This window comes from Amblyomma maculatum, chromosome 11 (assembly GCF_055883805.1).
Source record: "Amblyomma maculatum isolate TAMU_Amacu chromosome 11, ASM5588380v1, whole genome shotgun sequence".
NCBI lineage: Eukaryota > Metazoa > Arthropoda > Arachnida > Ixodida > Ixodidae > Amblyomma > Amblyomma maculatum.
Genome location: NC_139354.1, coordinates 19,382,223 through 19,404,127, shown reverse-complemented (window position 1 = coordinate 19,404,127; position 21,905 = coordinate 19,382,223). Strand labels below are relative to the sequence as shown.

At 47.2% G+C, this 21,905-nt stretch overlaps 1 protein-coding gene across 2 annotated transcripts in view; it reads left to right on the top strand.

Annotated features, from left to right (window-relative positions):
* The window catches only part of LOC146173000 (uncharacterized), a 32,771-nt gene extending 12,731 nt beyond the window's left edge, over positions 1–20,040 (top strand). For both annotated transcript variants that reach the window (XM_084583821.1, XM_084583820.1), the window contains exons 7-11: positions 636–937; positions 3,720–4,035; positions 10,453–10,746; positions 13,019–13,234; positions 18,205–20,040. In XM_084583821.1, the coding sequence (XP_084439947.1) occupies positions 636–937; positions 3,720–4,035; positions 10,453–10,746; positions 13,019–13,234; positions 18,205–18,312 (1,236 nt within the window). In that variant the 3' untranslated portion in view covers positions 18,313–20,040. The remainder of the gene's footprint in view (positions 1–635; positions 938–3,719; positions 4,036–10,452; positions 10,747–13,018; positions 13,235–18,204) is intronic.
* The last annotated feature ends 1,865 nt before the right edge of the window (positions 20,041–21,905 follow it).

Below are 21,905 nucleotides of genomic sequence, written 5' to 3'. Positions count from 1 at the left end.
TGCGGCAGCCAACCTTGACGCAACAAGCTTGTCTTTCCAACTATCCATTTACTAGCTGTGCATCACTTCTCATTTAGCATGATCACATGAAGATTTCTGTACTTTTAGAAAGCATGAACCACCGTGAGAGGAGTTTCTGTGATTACGACACAGTTGACATCTTTTGTTTGCAAATGCAGCAGCCGCTGCAGCTTTATTATTTTTTTTTTATTAGAGTATCAACCAGTTCTGCATTTATGGCGGTGTAAAGGCAGTATTAATTGAGGTATGTATCATGTTTGCATTTTGCTGGTAGATTAAACCTCATGTAATCAGTGGTGGCTCTGAGGCGAAAGTAGTCCTAATGACATCTACCATTTGGCGGGTTGCCACTGGCGTGGAGACACAGTATTCACGTGTTTGGCTTAGAGAGGCCTAATTATTGATATATCGATCTCTTTTGCAGTCCCTGTTCGAGTTTGATATGTGTGAGATCGACTGTACTCTCAAACACCACCCAGTGCTCTCGAAACCTCAATTTTTTGTTGCCTCTACTTGCGATGCTTTCCGCTCATAGCATTTGCAGTAAACTGGTGCTGAAGGGATCTAGTGAGTGATCGCCGTTGCCGACTCTGTGCCTCGTTCCTTGTGCGCAGATAGAAGATGAGAACGTGGCTCAGGCAATAGGCATTGTGACTGGCCTGTACGCCATCCGGGAAGAGGAGTCCGTGGCCAAAGTCGTGCCCCCCACTCGCAAGCGGGTGCGTGCCGAGAGTGAGAGCAGCCAGAGCCAGCCGGCCACCAGTGTTGCGGACAGCGCCACTGCTGGTGCCGTGGCTGGCGGCAGCGCCGTGGAGTTCGTCACACCTGAGGAAATGGTGGCTGCCCTGCATGGCGAGCCTCTGCCTCCCAACAAGCGGATACGGCTGGACGACGAGGATGCCTTTGTGGTGCTCACGTAGGTGTCCTTTTGGTGTTACAGCACTTAATTGCCACGCTTTTAGTGTTTAAGGGCAACTCCGGTAGTTATCGATTGCATTACATTCCTCAGTTTGTCCCGACTCCGAAACAAAAAGCTGTTTTTCAAAATTGCAAGTGGAACTGTTTTTAAGGGGAGATGCTACTCGAAAACATTTTTTTCTTAATATTGATGCTAGGTGAATGAAAATTGCACCACTTATAGAGATTGATCTCCTCTTTCTAAATATGCTTTTAGTTTTAAAATAGCTTAATGTTTTCATATTCTAAATGCCATGCATAAGTGAAAAACAATGCATGTTTGTGCAGCTGCTGTACACAGCAGCAAGCATGGTAGGGCAGAGCCAACTAGTTCTTCTTGTCCCCAACACTCCACTGAGTGCAAATAAGCAACATAGCAACAATCCCTTGGCATGCAATGTTTTGAGACAATTTTATATCTGGTGCCTTGTTTTTAGTGGCTAGCACCAGATAATTTTTTAAATTTGCATGCCCAAAAATACTGCTGATTACATTTAAACCTAGATACTTGCATTCTACACATCCTAAAGATTATGCATGCCAAATTTGGTGTTGATTGAACTAAAATAACGACATAAAATATTGTGCACAAAACTCATATTCGGCCCAAAATACGAATTCGAGAAAAATGCGATTTAAAGATACAAAAGCTGTTTATTGCTGTTGTAGCAGCACTATCTGCATGAAAATTGCACACAATGCAGGCCAGGGTATTATGATACAGTGCACAGTATTAGAATTCACCAGCATCATATGTTGCTCCCACAGTGACATTGTGAGCAGCATTCTCAAGGCGTGCTTTCTTGGCTATTTAGTGATGCTGAGACCTTGCTTCTGTCAGCCACTACTTTGTAACCACAAGGTGCACATTTTTTGTTATGGCATTAAACTCCTTATGGTGCACTTGTTTCGGCAAACCAAGAACCACACAAAATCGGGAAAATTGATTGTATCCAGCACCAATAACGAGCGCCGCAACCCCTGCATTGACGTTCACGGCAAAAATCTCCCTCGGGCTGGCTGAAGGGCGTCGTCCACCGGAGCTGCACACCGCGCACGACTACGACACAACGGACGTGGCACACGCTACACTGCTGCAAAGCAGCTCTAGAAACGACGAGAGTCCTTTTCACTTCTTGGCCAACTCGCGAACGGAAAGTTAGCAGCGTCCGCGCTCCCGACATGCTGCTCGCTCGCCAGTGCGTTCGCGGCACCGATCTCGCCGATAAAGGCACTCGCCGTACTAGGTCTCATCAACGCTCGAAGATCCTTATCTTCTTATCCAATGCACTGACGAAATCGTCTAAGCTGTCACTGAAACTTCAGTGCCCAGCCGGCTTCGAGCTGTCAAAAGTGTCGCCTCCGCCGAGGTTAGGCCTAGCTTCCGCGGACGTCTCCACTGCACGCCGTTTCACTTTGCCGGTGACTTCCCTTGAACGCGTGGTTTGATCGGTACTTTCGACACCGAAAGTCACGTTTCTTCTCGGATTCTATCGCAGCGACGAGCACGAAGATGCACGAAATTTTGAAAACACGCCGAAAGAAAACTAGCGGGCAAACGTGACAGCGAGCTACGCGTCGCATGAAGAGCAGACGAGCTATGGCCGCTACCCACACTGACAGCCAATGGCGTGGTCGAAATCGCACCACGTGATTTAAATGGCCAGTGAAAATGCTAGGTTTGGGCGGCGAAACTTTTTTTTATTATTACTTGCTGGGGGTTTGTGAAGCGGCAAAGCCAGCTTTAGGGAGAAAAAGCGTAGGCCTGCCGCCTTGCAAAATTTCAGTGGCGTGCGACGCCGCGATTTGACGCGTCACGCGCTTGAACATGGGTCGTATCTGCCCCTTCTTTAGCCACCTTGCGTGCTTTAACAGACTTTTTAAATGATTTCGCGACTGTTTTCGGCTCTGATTTTTTTATATATTAAAGAGGAAGGATCAGTGTTGCTGAAACAGTCAAAATCACAAAAGTGACTTTTTTACTGAAAATCGCCGTTTTTCGACCCGCGTCTCCCCTTAAAATGAAAAAAAAACAAACAAAAAACAAAACAGCAAACCTAAACCGGAAAACGATGTTCCAGTTGATGGAATGGTGACATCAGATACAGTGTCTGAAAAACATTCATATGCTCGTTGCATGGTGGAAATAAAGTCTGGAAATCATGACACAGTACATAATATGCCTGAGATAGCCTAATACAGGCCTCGAAATTTCATGATCACACGGTTAGTGGGCAGTAACCTAGGTATGATGTTTGTGACGTCAGAAATGCAGTGTAGCCCACAGAAATTGTCTTGACTGAAGCCATGAAAACTGCACAATTTAAAACCGAGTCGCACGTGAATGAGTTATCGCACGGTGCTCAAATCAGGGCAGAAAGGAAAACCTACTCTTGAATATCTTGCCGGAATATGCGAACGTCGAAAAATCTCTGGACTTGCATTTTAACACACCTGCAAGGTAACCTGTGGTTGTTAAGAGTAACAGTCTAGATTCCGTGGGCAGCAGAGTGTCGAATGGCCAGATGACATTAGGTAGTTTGTGGGGCTGGGCAGATGCAGAGTGAGATAAACCTTTCTCGTGCAATAGATATAGGTAATTGGGCTACATGTAGTAATGATAATGATGGCACATGTAGCCACGCATTTACCACCCTACCAAGACTGTGTTTAAATATGGTGCTCAAGTGTGCAAGTGTGCCATGTCTTGGTTGTAACTACTGGGTGGTGGTGGTGCACAGGGGCAGTGGTGTCGAGAGCAGCGAGGCGGCCAAGGTGGACGGCATCATCGAGGCGACGCTGAACAGCGACAGCCTGTCGGAAAACATGCTCGAGAACCTCGAGTTTGCGGGCCTGCCCGTGTCGGACGATGCCGTCACCAACGGAAACGACGAGGAGGCCACCCCTGCCACCACAACACAATCGGTCACGGCCACATTAGCATCGGTGGTGTCGGCGGCAACGGTTGTGACGCCCACCACCACGGTTGCTGCGGTGCCTGCCCCCAAGGAGACCTTCCAGTTCATCCAGCAGTCTGGCAAGTCACAGCTGCACAAGGTGAGCATCAATATTGATTGATTTGCTTTTCGGGGGAACGTGCTACATGGTGTTTGCCAGTGCCTGCCAAATAATTTATAAATGAATTTTCTTTCTTCTAGTGCGAGCAGCGCGATTTTCTAGAATTCACAAGGTTTTTTGCAGCTCTTGCAATCATTTGTGTGCACAAAATTTCCTAAATGCCTTTCAGTGGCATCGAAAAAGGCGGCTGCATGGAGCAGGCAAAGTTGAAGCTCGCGTCTGTGCTTTTGGAACTGCTTTTCTAAACCCTGCATGTCGCAGCTGTGCTGACGTCATGATGAGGGACAGTCCACTAGACACAGCAATTCTCTGCAGCCACGATATCGCAGGCGCATTCCTAATGGCTACCAGAGTCCTCTGGGTTTGATCCCAGTTGTTGTAGTAGCCGCATTTCAGTGAAGGCGAAATGGAATACTCCCAGGTGCTGTGCAGTGTCAGAGCACGTTAAAGAACCCCAGATGGTTGAAGTTATCCAAGCCCTTCTCTATGGCGTCCTTCATAACCTGAGTTGCTTTGGTATATTAAACCCCCATAAACCAAACTAAACCAAACGTCTAATGCATCATTACAAAGAAGAAAGGATTCACACAAAAATTTGGTTTTTAAGGCTCTTTTAATTGATTGGCTTATTGGTTAATTGATTGGTTGCTGCAGATTACCAGCGTGAGGAAAAGCAGAGAACAAAATTGCAGTAACAGTAGAGATTGACTGCCACCGTAGGGTCAGGTGCTGCTAATGAGAGTTATGCTTCACAAAGCTTGGCAAGACAATGTTGTGAGAGTGCAGAGAAATAAGTGATACGCTTGAAAAGCCATGCTGGAAGTCGTGAGAAAACATGCACACATTGTTGCATTTTCATGTTGAGCTCTGCCAGACTGATACGGCCAACACTCGTTCGTGTGGCATTGGCAAGATTTTACACTAGATGCTCAATTACCAAAGGCGGTGTAGAAGTGAGAACATTAAGTAGGTATCGCGTTAGCTCGGAGCTTTCCACTCGACAGGCTGAAAATTTAGTTGTCACAACGAGGGCATATGGTGGTGTTCCCAGTTCAGGACCTCGTTGCTCCTCACTGAGTGTTGGGCTCTTTCGACTAACCTAATCTTCCGGTCTGGGTCTAAACTGATCAGCTTCCTCTTCCACTGCTCTGCTTTCGGATTGGGGATTTGATCTTTTGCTTATTACTTTGACATGCCCACGCACTACAACCCTGTTATAGTGAACTTGGATATAGTAAAGTGAAACTGTAGACCTAGTTTGTGTACTATAGATGACTACATTTTTCTCCTTTTTATTAGTTAAATATCTGTTATACAGTGAAAGCTTGTTAATTCACAACTCGTTAATTCGAAATTATAGATAATTCGAAATAGTCATCGTGGTCCGGTCCGCAGTGCATAGAAGTCTATGCGCGTAACAGCTCGTTAATTCACTCAAAAATTGGCGCCGCCACCCATAATTCGAACTGCGCGCCGCCAAGCGGCGCTGTTAAAAACCATCGTTGGAAGCTTTCACGGCAGAACGATAGATGGCACAACCATCGGGGCGCCGCTAGGGTGCTGGAACAAGTACTAAACAGTCTTTCCTGCCGCGACTCCTTCGAGGAACGACGTTTTAGTGTTATCGACCACGGTTTCGTGTTGCATTTCGTGAGCCCTCGTTTTGCACGCCGCTTGTTGTGAGCTTGTGTCCGCGAGATGTGTTCGCGTGGGAAATACTGTGCCAAGACGGTGAAGGAGAAAGTGGCTATTTTACGCGAGGTGGATGAACGGAAGGCCAGCAAAGTGGAAATCGCGAAAAAGCACGGGATACCACCAAGCACGTTGTCGACGTACGTCCGAAATAGGAAGGCCATCGAGGATGCCTATGAAGCCGAAGATTTCGCCAGCAACAGAAAAAGGCCAAGTATTTAGCCAAGTATCCGGAAATTGAGACCGCTGTGATCACGTGGGTGAAAGAAATGAGAAGCGCTGACATTCCACTGAGCGGCCCAATTATCATGGCGAAGGCGGCCGATTTCGCCCTGCGCTTGAATGTGGAAGATTTTGTCGCCTCCGAAGGATGGTTTCACCGCTTTAGAGACAGACATAATCTTGTCTTCCGGGTGTTGTCTGGAGAAGCCAAAGAAGTGGATGCAGAAACTTGTGCCACGTGGCGAAGCGGTGCTCTGCAGCAGTACTTAGAAAGCTACTCGGCACATGATATATTCAATGCTGATGAGACGGCTTTGTTTTATAAGCTCCAGCCCGACAGAACAGTAACATTTAAAGGGGACAGCTGCGCTGGCGGCAAGCGAAGCAAAGAGCGGATTACTGTTCTGGTCGCCGCTAATATGACCGGGACGGAGAAGGTCCCTCTTTTTGTTGTCGGCAAGGCACATAAGCCTAGATGTTTCAAGAACATTAGGACGCTGCCGACGGAATACTCCGCCAAAAGCAAGGCGTGGATGACGGGCGAATTGTTTAAAAAATGGCTCTTGAAATTCGATCGGAGGATGGAGCTAGGGAAGCGTCAAGTTCTCCTCATTGTGGATAACTGCTCGGCACACAAAGTCGACGCCGAGCTGAAAGCCACAAGGCTCGTCTTTTTGCCCGCCAACACGACTGCGGCCTTGCAGCCGATGGATCAGGGGGTGATCAGAAACATCAAATGTTTCTATAGGCGCCACATGATCGAGCGCATGACTTTGTGCACTGAAAACCAGAAGACCAGCACCATCACATTGCTCACAGCAATGCACATGTTGGTGCATGCATGGGAGCAGGTCACGCCGTCCACAATTGCAAACTGCTTCCACCACTGTGGCTTTGCTGCCGGAAGTATGAAAGAAAGTGGCGACGATGGGAGTCCGGAGCCTCTGCCTGCGGCTGTGCGTGCTGTGCTGCAGGACGTCAGTTTTGATGATTACGTTGGAGTAGACAGCGATGCAGCAGTGTGCGGTGCCCTAAGTGATGAGGACATTGTCGCTGAAATTGTTGGGGAGCAGTCTGTCCCAGAAGAGGCAGAAGACGAGGACGACGACGAGGAGCAAGAGCCCGTGCGTCCATCCGCGGCAGAAGTTATGGGAGCGCTGAATGTCGCGCGCCTTTTCTTCAGCTTTGAAGAGGGGGAAGAAGACTCCCTGGGTCGCATTCGCATGTTAGAAGACCGAGTGAGTACGGTAGCCCTCAGAGAGAAGAAGCAGAAGATGATAACAGACTTTTTTGCTAAATAAATGTTTTTCGTGCCCTCCGGGCATCAAACGCCTTCATTTTTGCTCACTTTCATTAGTTCGAATTTTGGTTAATTCGAACTGGCCTGGCGGCCCCGTGGAATTTGAATTAACGAGGTTTTTACTGTAGTATGGTGCGTGTGATCGCGGCGACATACTTTCTGTGACGTGACCTCGCGACGTGTGACGCGCAAATTAGAATCTTGACGCAAATTTTTCGTTCTTTATTTTTGTTTGTTTGTTAAATTGTTGTTACCACTAGGCTCACTAGTTTTGAAACGAAGCCAGCTTTACGTCGGCATATACCGTAAAAACCCGCGTATAATACGAGTTTTTTTTCCAACTTTCAGCGTTCCAAATTTCCGCCTCGTATTATTTGCGGATCCCAACCAAAATGTCGAAGTTTTGCGAGAAGTTTTGGTTTTGTTGTAGCCGCGTGGCTACGGCTTGGCTTTGTTATCGATGTGCGGCTACGGCTTGGCTTCGTTGCCCTAACGTGGCCGCACCCTGCAGTGGCCACGACGTCGAGGTGTCGTCTCTTCGTTGTTGAGTCGTCGAGTGCGCACAGCATCAGCGCATGTGCTCTCGTGCAAACCACGGTTCGCGAAAAAGTGCACGCTTTTTTCTTTAAGTGAACGAGCAAGATGCCAGGGTCTCGGAAACAGTACTCGGCTGCTTTTAAGAGAAAGGTGATTTTAGTTGCTGAAAACATCGGCAACAGTGCGGCCGGGAGGCAGTTTGGCGTCACCGAGGGAAGCATTCGCGGATGGCAACGACAGAAAGAAGCCCTTTTCGCGTGCAAGAGAATGCGAAGAAGCTTTCGCGGGCCAAAGAATGGCGCATTCCCGGAAATTGAACTCGCTCTGACGGAGTTCGTACGAGAACAGCGAGCATCGCATCTAGCTGTGAGCGTAGAGCTTATGCAGGCAAAAGCTAGGGAGCTTGCAAGGGAAAAGGGAATTCCGAGCTCCGCCTTCAAAGCAAGCAAGCACTGGATACATCGCTATATGTGCCGTGCTGGATTCTCGCTACGCCGGCGAACCTCGATTTCACAAAAGCTGCCCGAATCCTTCGAAGAGCTGCTGGTGGCTTTTCAGCGCCACGTGATTTCTTTGCGAAAGACCAAAAACTTTCAGCTGGGGCAAATAGGCAATGCTGACCAGACGCCGGTTTACCTGGACATGCCATCGCCCCTCACCGTCCATGAGAAGGGCTCTAAACAAGTTTGTATCCGGTCTACTGGAAACGAGAAGACGCGGGTTACAGTCATGCTATCGTGCACGGCAGACGGCCGCAAGCTCCCGCCCTATGTCATCTTCAAGCGCAAGACAATGCCGAAAGGTGAGGAGCTGCCGAAGAATGTCATCGTGAGATGCCATGAAAAAGGTTGGATGAACGAGGATCTTGTCCTCGACTGGGTGGAGTCAGTGTGGTGCAAACGGCCCGGTGCACTGTTGTCCTTTCCATCCATCCTCGTGCTGGACGCGTTTCGTTGCCATTTGGCCGACTCGGTGAAGAGGCTGCTAAGCGACTGCCGCACAGAACTTGTTGTGATTCCGGGTGGAATGACCTCACAACTTCAGCCTCTCGACGTTTGTGTCAACAAACCCTTCAAGGACGCAGTCAAGCGATGCTACGCGGAATGGATGCGGTCAGGTGAGCCTGCAGTGACGCCGGCCGGGCGGCTGAAGCGAGCATCGCCAGCCACGCTGCGCAAATGGATTGTGGACGCGTGGGCAAGCATCCCAGAGGAGCTTGTGCGCCGTTCGTTTAAGAAGTGCGGCATCTCAAACGCCCTCGATGGCACAGAAGATGAGTACCTGTGGGATGATTTGTCCGACAAAGAAATTTCCGAGGAAAGCGCTGCTGAAGATGAAAGTGATTGAAGTGTGAGGTCCGATTTCAATAAATGTCTTGTTTTTTCTCTCTCGTATTATATGCGGTAAAAACTTTTTTTTTCCATTTCGGGTCTCCAGAATTTCACCTCGTATTATATTCGGGTTCGTATTATACGCGGGTTTTTACGGTAAGCCATGAGGAGAAGCATGCGGCACATATGAACAAAAAAGAGTAAAGCTGGCTACAAGCATGGAAAGAGGGTGGCACGGTCCATTGAGAAAATGAAAAAAGAGACACAGAGAAGGGAACAAGTGGCCAAACATTTGCAGTACTGTGCATTGCGAACCATGATGTAGTGGAGGCAAGAAGTGGAGGTGCGGAGTGTGCAATTTTACCACTCTTGTCTATATCACGCACATTTCTCATTTTTTGCCTTATAAGTGCAGAAAGAATGGAAGGTGACGTCATGTCGATGCAAGGCTCCAGTTTTTACATGCAATCAAACTCTGTTGTAATCTTAGCCACGTTGGATTCATCGCGCAAAGAAACGATAAGAAAAGGATAGAAAGTATTTTTGGAGAGTTTTTTTTTTTTTTTTTTTTCATGAAGCGACAAGACGTGTTTTGTAAGTACATAGCCCTTTAATTACCAGAAGTTCGAATTAAGCGAAGTTGTGATTTAAGTAGCTTAAATTTAAATATATGTGGCCAAACAAAACTTTAGAATTTGTTTGAATTAACTGAAAGTTTGAGTTAGCAGCGTTTGAATTGTCATGTGTCTGCTGCATTTAGGAAAATGTCCAGTTGAGCTAACTGGGACATTGAAGTACAACTTAAGAATCGGGTATTATTGCCACTCTTGGTTCCGAAATTTTTGCCCAGCATTTGTCAGTACAAGGTATCTGAAGGTCCCCGATTCCCAGTGCTTACAGACTCCTGTTGCGGATTTGTTTTCATTAGCCTGGAAGTTTTGTGATGGCAGAAGTGAAAGAATGGCAGAGATATTTTCCCTGCTGTTGTTGGGCACTTCACCCATCTCACCCTCGCATGGGCTAGTGCTCTATTCATGCTTAGTGTCATGGGCCATTCCATTCACATTTATGTTAGTGCACCATTTATTGCGCACAAACCAGATTTGTATCAACGAGGTTCTTCTGTACTGTAAATCCATTGGCTCTGTGGATTCAGGAGGATTGAAGCAATAAATGTCACAATCTTTAGCCCTTTTATTTATTTATTTATTTTTGCATGCAGCATAATATAGCACCCGCACGCTAATGCCTACATGTGCAGTTTTGAGGTAGCATGCCTTTTGTTTACCCTTTTGTTTTCTCTTCTGCACCCAGGTGCAGATCCTGCCTGGCCAGTCGCTGCTGAACCGAAACTTTGTCCGTGTGGTAACCTCCTCGGAGAGTTCGCCACCCCACCCGCCGCTGGCCGAGGCGTCCATGGCCGCAGCGCCAGTCTCCATCTCCCAGCAGGAGTCGGCCACACCCCCGGAAGCCACAGAGGCGGCCGAGGCCATGCTTCCGGCTGAGCCCAGAGAGGAGCCTCAAGCCGAAGCCTCGAACCAAAGGCAGCCTGAAGTCCAAGTTGTGGAGAGCCACGGCAACGAAGACTCCCAGCATGAGACCACGCAGGTCAGCTACTAGTATAGTATCAGAACTATGGCCCTGCTGTTCTTGCACTTTTATGAACTAGTAGGCACAATCTCTTCTTCTTCTTCCTCTCTTTTTTTTTTTTGGTAATATTCTGTTTTGCATCAGTATGAAAGGTGGAATGGCAGGAATTTTAATTTATTTGCCTAATTTTTTCTAATTCTTCTATAAGGCGGAAGCTGGTAGCAAGCAGAGCTCTTCAATACTACCAGTTGGAAAACTTCCCATAGGGCCCATGTATCGAAAAACCGCGGTTTTTCTTGGTCAAAGTTCATGTGTATACGAATGGTGGCGGCTCCCGCAGCCCTGCGTCTAAATTGCAGCCTTTCAGATTGTTGATAATGCACAACCACCATGGAAAATAAACTTAGTTGAAGACTTGTAGTAGCAAAACTTCTTAAATATAACAGCCTTACAGTTAATTAAGATGAAAAGGAGAAAAATGCTATTCTAAAAGGCAATGACGGCAATTGCAAAAAGCTTTTATTGACTGCTACCAGATAGCGTGACAACTCATAAGTACCCGAAAAATGCATACGAAATCCAGTCACTTTTTGAAGCGAAGTATCGCAACTGGTATTATCCAAAAGCTCTGGGTAGCTGCACCATCTGCTCAGGGAAGCTGGCACATCAAGTGCTGCTCTGGCAGAAACATGCAAATGCTTTTATGGGAAGAGTCATGATACTGGTACCTGTCAATAACTGTATTACCGTATTTACTCAGATTTAACTAGTATATTATTTCTCTTCGTAACTAATCTGCCTCTAGAGGCACTTCGCGTTATATTTGGAACCGTAAGGCTTCCACGAGCTACCAATATTGTATTATTTTTTGCTTTTCTTCAAATCGCCCAGCAGCAGGTATACGCTTGCCCAACTTCTTGGTGACCTTAGGTCATTGAAGAACAGAAGCAGTTAGCACACGCTGGCAAGAGAGAGTTGCTACAAATGCAGAAAGAGGTCGGCACAGTTCGTTCAAAAAGAATAGAAGTCGGTAGAAGACCACGAGGTCGATAGAATGGAAGAGAGAGTGTACAGGCACAAAACGGCGGAGCACGAAACATTAAATAAGGCAAAAAGCAGTATCATAGCAGCCGCTTTCTGCCGAAAAATTGCATATTCTGTTTTATTGATTCTCTGAACTTAAAAAATTTCGAGGAACGAATGCAAATTCACCATTCCTCAGCGCGTTCTGGGGCAAGGCCAATTTCTGGCGGTCACACTGGTATTGTTATTTTTCACTCTGGTATGATCCCTTGAAGATACTATTTGGAAAAGAAATGCACTGTAATTTTCTTTTTTTTCTTGAAATGTGTCTGCCAGTAAAATAACTAATACAGTAAACTGTCATTAAATTGGTTGGCCTTCAAGGGACCAAATTAACTTGAAGCTTGAATTATGAATGTAGGGCGTGTAAAAACTGCCAAAAACTGTTTGCATCCTGGTAATTTTATCTAATGAACGCCTGTATGATGTTTGTCCATATTTGAGATGAAACCCACGTGAGAACAGCGGTTTTTCCCGGTTTCTTCAACTCTTTACTCTGCGCACACTGTCGGGAACGTTGAAGAAAGTGCTTCAAGATGGTAAAGGCCTCCGCTACCGCTTTAGCGCTGCGGCCTCCACAGAACAGCCTTGTTTGTTGCGTTTTGAGGATGCTTCACCGCACGAAACTGTGTGGTGAAGCGCGCAGTTCGGTGATACTACTCATGCCAAGCGCATAGTTTCACCAAACCTGGAGCAGCAGGTGGATGCACGCAAGGGATATGTGCGTAGGCATTAGAACAGTGTTACGCAGTTCCAAAATAAGAAGAATAGTAGTGTGTCAAGCAGCATACGAAATGAGACGGATCGCAGACGCACATGCGCAATTGCAGCGGCGGGATGGCGTGAAGTTAGAGCAAACCTGAAATTACGAGTCTGAACTATGTTTTAACGAGGGGAACTTATAATTGTCGTTGTGGCTGCCACGGTGCACATGAAGTGTGTGGGCACCATTTTTTTCATGCAACCGGGGCTCGGGGAGGTATATTTCGGTAATCTCTTACTGCACGGGTTGTACCTCAGCGCGTTCGCCTCTCCGAATTTGTGAGAGCACACCCGTTCAATGTTCGTACTAATGAGCGGCCATCGTCATAGTCTTGGCTTCGGCTGGGACCATGCCCGTAGTTCGAATTTCCAAATTAACGGGGAGGGTCGAAATAGTGAGTTTTTACTGTAACACAATCCCTACTGCGGCTGTTTGTGTGCGCAGGTGGTCTGCGCAGAAGACGGGGAAGCAGCCAACAACACCGCAGCAGTGCAGCAGCCCGTCATCCGTCAGTACATGCTCCCCGACGGCCAAATTGTGAGCGCCTACGAGGATGCCGAGGGCAGCTTGGTGCAGTTGGAGACGCCCGAAGAGGAGCAGCCGACTGCCCTGGGCAATGTGGTGATAGTGCAAAACCCCGATGGGACGACCACGCTCCAGGTGAGTTGGAGTTTCTCGTTCTGCCGTGAGTGACGTGCCGGCAAGATAGCATCATTGTCCAAGCTCTCCTGCCCGTAGTTCTTGTCCTAGCTGAATCATTGTCTTCAAAAAGTTGAGCAGTGAGGCAGATCTCTCGTATAAAGAGGTCATTGTCAGAAGTTTCGAGGGTGCTGGCACTGGCCAATTTCATCTGTGTCTTCTTGAAGCCAAATTGGAAGGAGCAGCCAATGTGAGCAGTGCTTTGAACATGAGAATCAAGCCTGTCGGTACCCTCAGGTCCCGAGTCAGACACTGTGCTCTCAGGCCTGCACGTACATTCATATGGCTTTAAAGCGAGACGTTTTATCTGCCGGGTGGTATTTCACATAATGCGGTAGGTAACGACTATTCTGTCAAGTATGTAAGGCATCTACAGTAAAAGGTCGCTAATTCGAACTTCACGGGACCGGGAAAGAAGTTGGCAAAGCGAACTTGGCAAAGTGCCAGCGCTTGTCCGGTAGTGCAACCCTCCTTTTCAGTACTCATGCCATGAGCGACTGGGGCCGGGGGCACTGTCTACTGCCACCCCAATCATGAAATGCGCGGTAGCAGCAAGTGCCTCTTGAAGAGAACGATGCTAAAAGTTAACGTCATGATCGTGGCTGACTCATGCGCTTCCGTTGACGACTGACGAGTGGAAGGATGGATGGCTGTTGCAAAAAAAATAAAAAATGTCTGGAAGGATGGATGGCTGTCGCAAAAAAAATTTTAACTCGTAGTGCTCGTCCGAGATCATAGCATTTCATGGATGTTGGCTAGGACCGCGCCGACAGTACTTATCCGTATCCGGAGGTTGCGTAGAAGAGAGCAGGCAGCCGCCAGCCGCCGCGCCGGTCATGGCGCCATTTAAGTTTTACCCACTCTTCCATGGTTTTACCTGGTTCCATCTTCTGTCCCCGTTTTGGACGTGTGCAGCCTCTAATTATGCCTTCCTATCGCGGAGGTGTTCCTTCACATTTTTTTTTTGCCTTGTGCGCCAAGCCACCCAGACACGGTGGCGCGTAGTTCGAATTATCCATAGCGGAACTAACTCACATTCAAATTAATGGGCTTTTTTATACACAGATCTCTATAGAGCTTGGCTGCACCAAGTAGTGTAGTTCAAGTTATCCGAAAATTCGAATTATCGAGGTTCGAATTAATAAGCTTTCACTGTACCAGTAAAAGTTTTGCACTGACAAAAGCTTGCCTCGCGTCAAGTCGGCAGCATGCACTTGGGTACCTGGTCATGCCCACTCAGCTCATTGAAAGAGAATTGAAGCCTTCTTGTGACAGTTGCGTTGTCAAAAGCCCCTTGCGACTGCTGCCCTACCCGACCTGTGAGAACCAGACCTTTGCAGGTCATTAGTTGTTCGAAACTTTAAGCCCTCTAAGGAGCACAGCAGGGTTAGCAGAGCCTCTTCCAAACGCACACCCCTGAGAGAGCCGGGCGCCGGGCCGGGGGACGCTTGTACCCATTTTACCGGTGGGTGTCCGGCGGTGGGTTTCGAACTGGCCACCTCCCGCAGTCGAGACGGGCGCCCAAACCACTGTTCATAGTGCCTCAGCATTTCTGAGCTTTAAAAAGGAAAAGATGGGGTTTTTTTCCTGATGAAAAATTACCGTAAAAACCCGCATATAATACGAACCCGAATATAATACGAGGTGAAATTCTGGAGACGCGAAATGGAAAAAAAAAGTTTTTACCGCATATAATACGAGAGAGAAAAAACAAGACATTTATTGAAATCGGACCTCACACTTCAATCACTTTCATCTTCAGCAGCGCTTTCCTCGGAAATTTCTTTGTCGGACAAATCATCCCACAGGTACTCATCTTCTGTGCCATCGAGGGCGTTTGAGATGCCGCACTTCTTAAACGAACGGCGCACAAGCTCCTCTGGGATGCTTGCCCACGCGTCCACAATCCATTTGCACAGCGTGGCTGGCGATGCTCGCTTCAGCCGCCCGGCCGGCGTCACTGCAGGCTCACCTGACCGCATCCATTCCGCGTAGCATCGCTTGACTGCGTCCTTGAAGGGTTTGTTGACACAAACGTCGAGAGGCTGAAGTTGTGAGGTCATCCCACCCGGAATCACAACAAGTTCTGTGCGGCAGTCGCTTAGCAGCCTTTTCACCGAGTCGGCCAAATGGCAACGAAACGCGTCCAGCACGAGGATGGATGGAAAGGACAACAGTGCACAGGGCCGTTTGCACCACACTGACTTCACCCAGTCGAGGACAAGATCCTCGTTCATCCAACCTTTTTCGTGGCATCTCACGATGACATTCTTCGGCAGCTCCTCACCTTTCGGCATTGTCTTGCGCTTGAAGATGACATAGGGCGGGAGCTTGCGGCCGTCTGCCGTGCACGATAGCATGACTGTAACCCGCGTCTTCTCGTTTCCAGTAGACCGGATACAAACTTGTTTAGAGCCTTTCTCATGGACGGTGAGGGGCGATGGCATGTCCAGGTAAACCGGCGTCTGGTCAGCATTGCCTATTTGCCCCAGCTGAAAGTTTTTGGTCTTTCGCAAAGAAATCACGTGGCGCTGAAAAGCCACCAGCAGCTCTTCGAAGGATTCGGGCAGCTTTTGTGAAATCGAGGTTCGCCGGCGTAGCGAGAATCCAGCACGGCACATATAGCGATGTATCCAGTGCTTGCTTGCTTTGAAGGCGGAGCTCGGAATTCCCTTTTCCCTTGCAAGCTCCCTAGCTTTTGCTTGCATAAGCTCTACGCTCACAGCTAGATGCGATGCTCGCTGTTCTCGTACGAACTCCGTCAGAGCGAGTTCAATTTCCGGGAATGCGCCATTCTTTGGCCCGCGAAAGCTTCTTCGCATTCCCTTGCACGCGAAAAGGGCTTCTTTCTGTCGTTGCCATCCGCGAATGCTTCCCTCGGTGACGCCAAACTGCCTCCCGGCCGCACTGTTGCCGATGTTTTCAGCAACTAAAATCACCTTTCTCTTAAAAGCAGCCGAGTACTGTTTCCGAGACCCTGGCATCCTGCTCGTTCACTTAAAGAAAAAAGCGTGCACTTTTTCGCGAACCGTGGTTTGCACGAGAGCACATGCGCTGAAGCTGTGCGCACTCGACGACTCAACAACAAAGAGACGACACCTCGACGTCGTGGCCACTGCGGGGTGCGGCCACGTTAGGGCAACGAAGCCAAGCCGTAGCCGCACATCGATAACAAAGCCAAGCCGTAGCCACGCGGCAACAACGAAACCAAAACTTCTCGCAAAACTTTGACATTTTGGTTGGGATCCGCAAATAATACGAGGCGGAAATTTGGAACGCTGAAAGTTGGAAAAAAAACTCGTATTATACGCGGGTTTTTACGGTACTGTCGGCTAACCTTTGCACGCCAAGAAGACCCTAATTTTTTTTGTTTCGGACTCCATAACGTTTTTTTACCAGCAGATACTCATCAACGTTTTCTTTTTCTTTTTCTTTGATAAAACCGTTAAGTGCTTAGCCTACTTTTAAGGTTAACTAGCAGCTTCCAATACTGACCTTATGTGTTGAATTGATGTCAGCTCAATTGCTGTTTATTCTGCTTTGCAGCCACTGCAGTGTGTTATTGATGGTGAATGACGGTTGTGTTTCTCTGGAAGGCATGTCAATATGGAGAGAAAATGTTGCCAGAGCATCAGCTTTGCATGCATTCAAACGGTACTATAGTTGGATACAACTCGAAAACAAAACAACAAATGCCCTTCCAAGCGGGCCCTTCGGATAGTGGCATCAACCGAGTGTTATTGTGCCTCAATTGAACCATGGTCGAGTTCCTGCCACACTGATGTGACAGGATATTAATCTCGTGTTAAGCTAGCATGATGGGATTATTTACTGGTTAATCGCGCCGCGCCGAAAGTTGGGTGGCGTCGTTGGCCGACTCATCTTGAGGTATTTGCCACTCGAGTTGTAGCCAACTGCAGGACGTAAACTGCCGACGGAAGCAGAACTGCACCGAAAAAGGGCAACTTGTCGATACATATGAAGAGATAGGTATTATTCGGTAAAACTAATGATCCGGACTGCCTGATGTTGAAGAATGTAATTTCTGAATGAGATACAAGAACATTCAGTATTGATACTTGCACTGTTTTCCCTTCTTGCACCGTTGCATTATGGAGAAGCCATCTCTGTGGCTGACTGTAACGTCGGACCTGGTTCAATCTTATGTGGACGCATACTGTTTGTAGTTCTCAAATGCGCCTTAGGCACTGCAAAGAAGCCGCTGTGTTTCTCCTCTTCATGTCATGTCTCCGCGGGAACATTTTTCAGATGCTAGCTCGTCTCTTCCCCCTTTGTACCTTGGAACTGTAGAGAAGCCATCATGGTGGTCGTTGCTTTTCAGCACTTTGTTGTGTGCCGCCACGTTGGGCCTGCTCGTATGTGAGCACGTGCGGTATATCTCTAGAAGTATTATACAACCTCATTTTGTCAACATAGTAGCCGGGGAATCGTGCTACCCGGGAACATATTAACTCGGAGAAGAGCAGTATAACTCTATGGGAGGTATTTTTTACCACTCGCAATTTTGAGCTTATGAACTGCGAACGTAGCAGTTATTTTCTACCGTATAATTGCATGATGAATAGGCCAAGCTTCGGTGGACGTCATTATTAGCCCCTTCAGTGTAAAGTTTTTCCATACAGTAGAGTGGCCTTTACTGAGTAAAAAAAGAAAGAGCTTGGGAAAGAAATATCAAAAAGAGAGACAGAAAAGCAATGCGTTGACCTTTGCTTGGCACCGGGTGCACCAGCTTTGCGTCTTGCCATGCATTTCTGAACGCGGGAGTGGGGGACGTATGGGTGCATCAGTGACACGTTAATCCTGCTTCGGGCTGTCAGTTGACTATAGTAAGGAGGACTGCTCTGAAAGTGTTCAAAATGCTCCTCAATCTCATGAGCGTGAAGTAGCAACTTTTTTTTTCTTTCTTCCAGGTGCCCAGTGATGGCAGCATTCCCATTGAAACGGTCCAGGCACTCTTGGCCATGGATCAGTCCGCCATGGTGGTGCACACGCAAGATGAAGGCATCGAGACTGCTTGAACAGACAGCGGTCGGGCTTTAGATCAAGGATCGGACTTTGGATTGGTGCAAGACTGCAAGCCGGTCTGAAAAGAAACGGCTGTCGTTACCGAATTTGCCACGAGAAAAAGATGCAAGTGTTGTCATCTGGTCATCCAGGGAGCAGCGGTTTTTTTCTCACTCCGGGCAGGCACAGTGGTTTTCGGCCATACAGATCGCCAGGTTGTTGCGGCTATGCAGTGGTCATTTACAGCCAGTTGCACAGATCCATGCATCTTCTTTTTTTTTTTTTTTGTGCACACAGTGACAGCAGTTTTTCAGTGCACAACGTGTTGCTGTTAGTGTTTCGTTTCTAATTTGTTGACGCTTATCCGACAGAGGCAGTGCCTAGGATTGCTTCATGTGAAAGTGTCATTGGTCGATGAAAAAAATATTTTGATTGGCGTAATCTGTTAGATTTAAGTTTGCTTTTTTTTTTTGTTATTGTTGTTGTTGTTGTTAGTAAAAGGAACTGCACTGGCTACAAATGTAGCCAACCAGTAGGACTAAAGCCATATTTTGCTTAGGCGAAAAAAAGAAAAAAAGAAACTGTTCTAGCACTGCATCACATAACATAACATTGCAGTCAAGTAGCTTCCTTCCATCACACATTTACAAGACCGGCATCTGCACATGTACACTAGTGGGAGCCCCCCTTAGGCTTGTCTTCATCGACTATCTTCAGAGAAAGGCTAGGTATGCCATTGAAGACTTAAGCATTTGCCTCCCACCCATTCAGTTCTTTTTATTATATTTTCCAGCTTGTGAAATGCAGTGTCTCCGATTGCCGCGTGTCCGCGGAGTCATCTTCACTTGTACAGTCCACTCATAATCAAGCTTTTCTTTCTTCACATAAAGGACTGTGGAGATCGGCCAGTTCTGTAGCCGGCCAAAGCGCGCGCACATTGGCTTCTCCTGGCCACTTTCTTACCGACGCTTTCACGGTGATCCGATGTACATAACCCATTCGGAAAGGTGGCGCATCGTTGCGCAGAGCTGTGTGAATTCTGCAAGAGGGAAGCGGAGGAGTAAAGTCGATGGATTTTTTTTCTCTGCCCTGGCAAGTACAATTTGAAGTGTCTCGTGCGTTGCGAAAGAGAAAAAAAAATGCGCGAAAGGCATGGACAGGACGGTTGTAAAATCTTGCATGCTTTGGAGGACACGTGGCCATTGCACCGGCGCACATGGTATGAGCAAAGAGAGACAGACCTGGCACGGCGCTGTTTATAAACGAAAAGTGTGCCATGAAATGGATCCAACATGCTACTGGCTTGGCTCCAAGTGTATTTGTACAAACTAAAGTGGAGCGTGTACATAAGCCTAGCACTCGTGTGTGACTGTCTTGTCTGTACTTTTTTTTTCTCCGTCTTGTGTAATGCCCGCCTTTGCCAAGGAACTTCGCAGACTGCTGGCTGACTTATTGTTTGGTGCAATCTGTGCTTTGCAAAAAACACAACTGAGTTTTGGCTTCTGGTGACATTAGGCTTGAATGAAAAAGCCTGAAGCAGTCTGTATATATATTTGCATGGCTTTTTTTGGTGGCAGAGGACAGTGGGACGGTCTTGTAGATACCCGTCGAGTTTAGATTGAATCGCCCCTGTCCCTGCCTTGAAGCTTCATTTCTGTCAGTTTCTCTTGAAAGTGACTTTTTGCATGTATGAAATAAAATGTTCTTTGGACCAGATAACTTACAAATGTGTCTCGGTTGTGTTTGCCTTTCTTGCGACTCGGTACAACCAGCTAATTTTTTTATGCGTGCTGCAAGTACAGAAAGAACTTGCACTTTTTTTTTTACTTCATGGCCAAATGGCCAACGTTCTTAGATTGAGACAGTGGGCCCAAACAATCGCCGGTCGGGCGTGAGTTGATCGCAAAGCGACCACAGCGCCCCTCTTTCCTGCTGCGGTAGATGGGTGAAATTTTAAATACTACAAACCAACTTTTATCAATGCAACGAATAAAATTGTGTTTGCATTTTTAACACACTTTTGTATGCACATAAAAGCCACCGCATCTATTGACTCATCTTAAGCGAGGAGGTTGCAGACGCGGCTCAAGCGGGTCGTCTGCTACCTGCCCGCTTGAGATACGCCTGCAAACGCACTGGCGTTTCATACTTTCAAATATTCGTTTAAAAAACGCAGGCACAGTTTTATTTTCCATTGCGATGCTGAAAAAGAAAGGGTAACTAATATTTTAAAATTTCCGCCTGTGTACATATTATCTCTATGCTATGGCCTCACCCATCAACCACAGTGGGGGAGAAGGGTGCTGCAGTCGCTTTGCGATCAACTCGCCCCAGATTGGCGGTCGTTTTGGCCCACTTTGCACCGCGCAGTTTTCAAACTGTCTCTAAGAACCTTGTCCATGGCTCCCCACATGTAACATTTGTTCACGTAGGTGACAGCTGAACAGCATTAACCTTTTGACTGTTCTGCCATACTGCTCCAAATGCATAGCGTTAAAAAAAAATGTGACACTTGGTGGGGGGGGGGGGGGGGTGAATTTTTTCGGAGTATTTGATAGAGTTAAGATATGCTAATGAGCTAGCTGGTTTGGGAGCATCGTGAGGTATACAGTGCAAATGGTGACACACAAGTGAAGGAAAAAGTGTGAAACAAACACGGCATTAAATTCATGATGCTATATACTAGTTAGTGGTGGCTGAACACATACTGCTGGCCTTCTATCCCAAAGAACGGGTGTCCACCCATATGTGGTTAGGTGCTGTTGTCATGGTGCTTTCTGCAGTCCTGCATTGTTTGATGTAATGGTAACAGAACAACCTTATTCACACTAACACAATGCATGGGAGAGAAGATTGTGTGTGAGCTTTGGGGAGGTGGTTAAGGCTTGAGAATCAAACGATTAAATCAAGCAGAATAGTTGGCCACTGTTAAACAAGGGCATTTGAGATCACTTCCCAAGCCCTCAAATTAGTTAACAGCAGCAGTTCATGTTGCAAGTGAGCTTTTTGTGCCTTGTTTACTGTGAGCTTATGTGTAACAGCCTAATCAATGTTACCTCTCTTGTACTTGCCCTCGACACACTTCTTGAAAAGTTGAAATTAATACCTGCACTGCTTGCTGGTAGTATGTAGCTGTGTGCATTGCACCTTTTCTGTAACTCGTTTATTGCCATGGTAACCTCGAACTCTAACTCTGGTACACCTGTGAGCAAAAGTAGACACTATGCGAACCGCAACATTTGCTTTTTTTTTTTCTTTATAAAAACATGTATTAGACAAAATTGCTTGGGCAAGATAAGTATATTTAGGAGGGTACCCTATGCATATCGGAAATAACCGCTTCAGCGTCAGAAAAATCTGGCGCGCAGTTTCGTCAAAGCACATGGTCATTCCACTTTTGCGTCCGCTTGCCAAAAGTTTTCATGCCATAGAACCGTGTAGTGCGACAGTTCCTATAACGCAGAGATGAACCTGATCCCTCAAGAACTCAAATTCTTCGTAGGGAAGAAATGCCACCTCTACCGTTCTGTTAACTGTTTTAAGCTTCACGGATGTCCGATTGTCGGCTTAAAAACAAATCCTGTGGCCTGAAGACTTTTGTTGAATG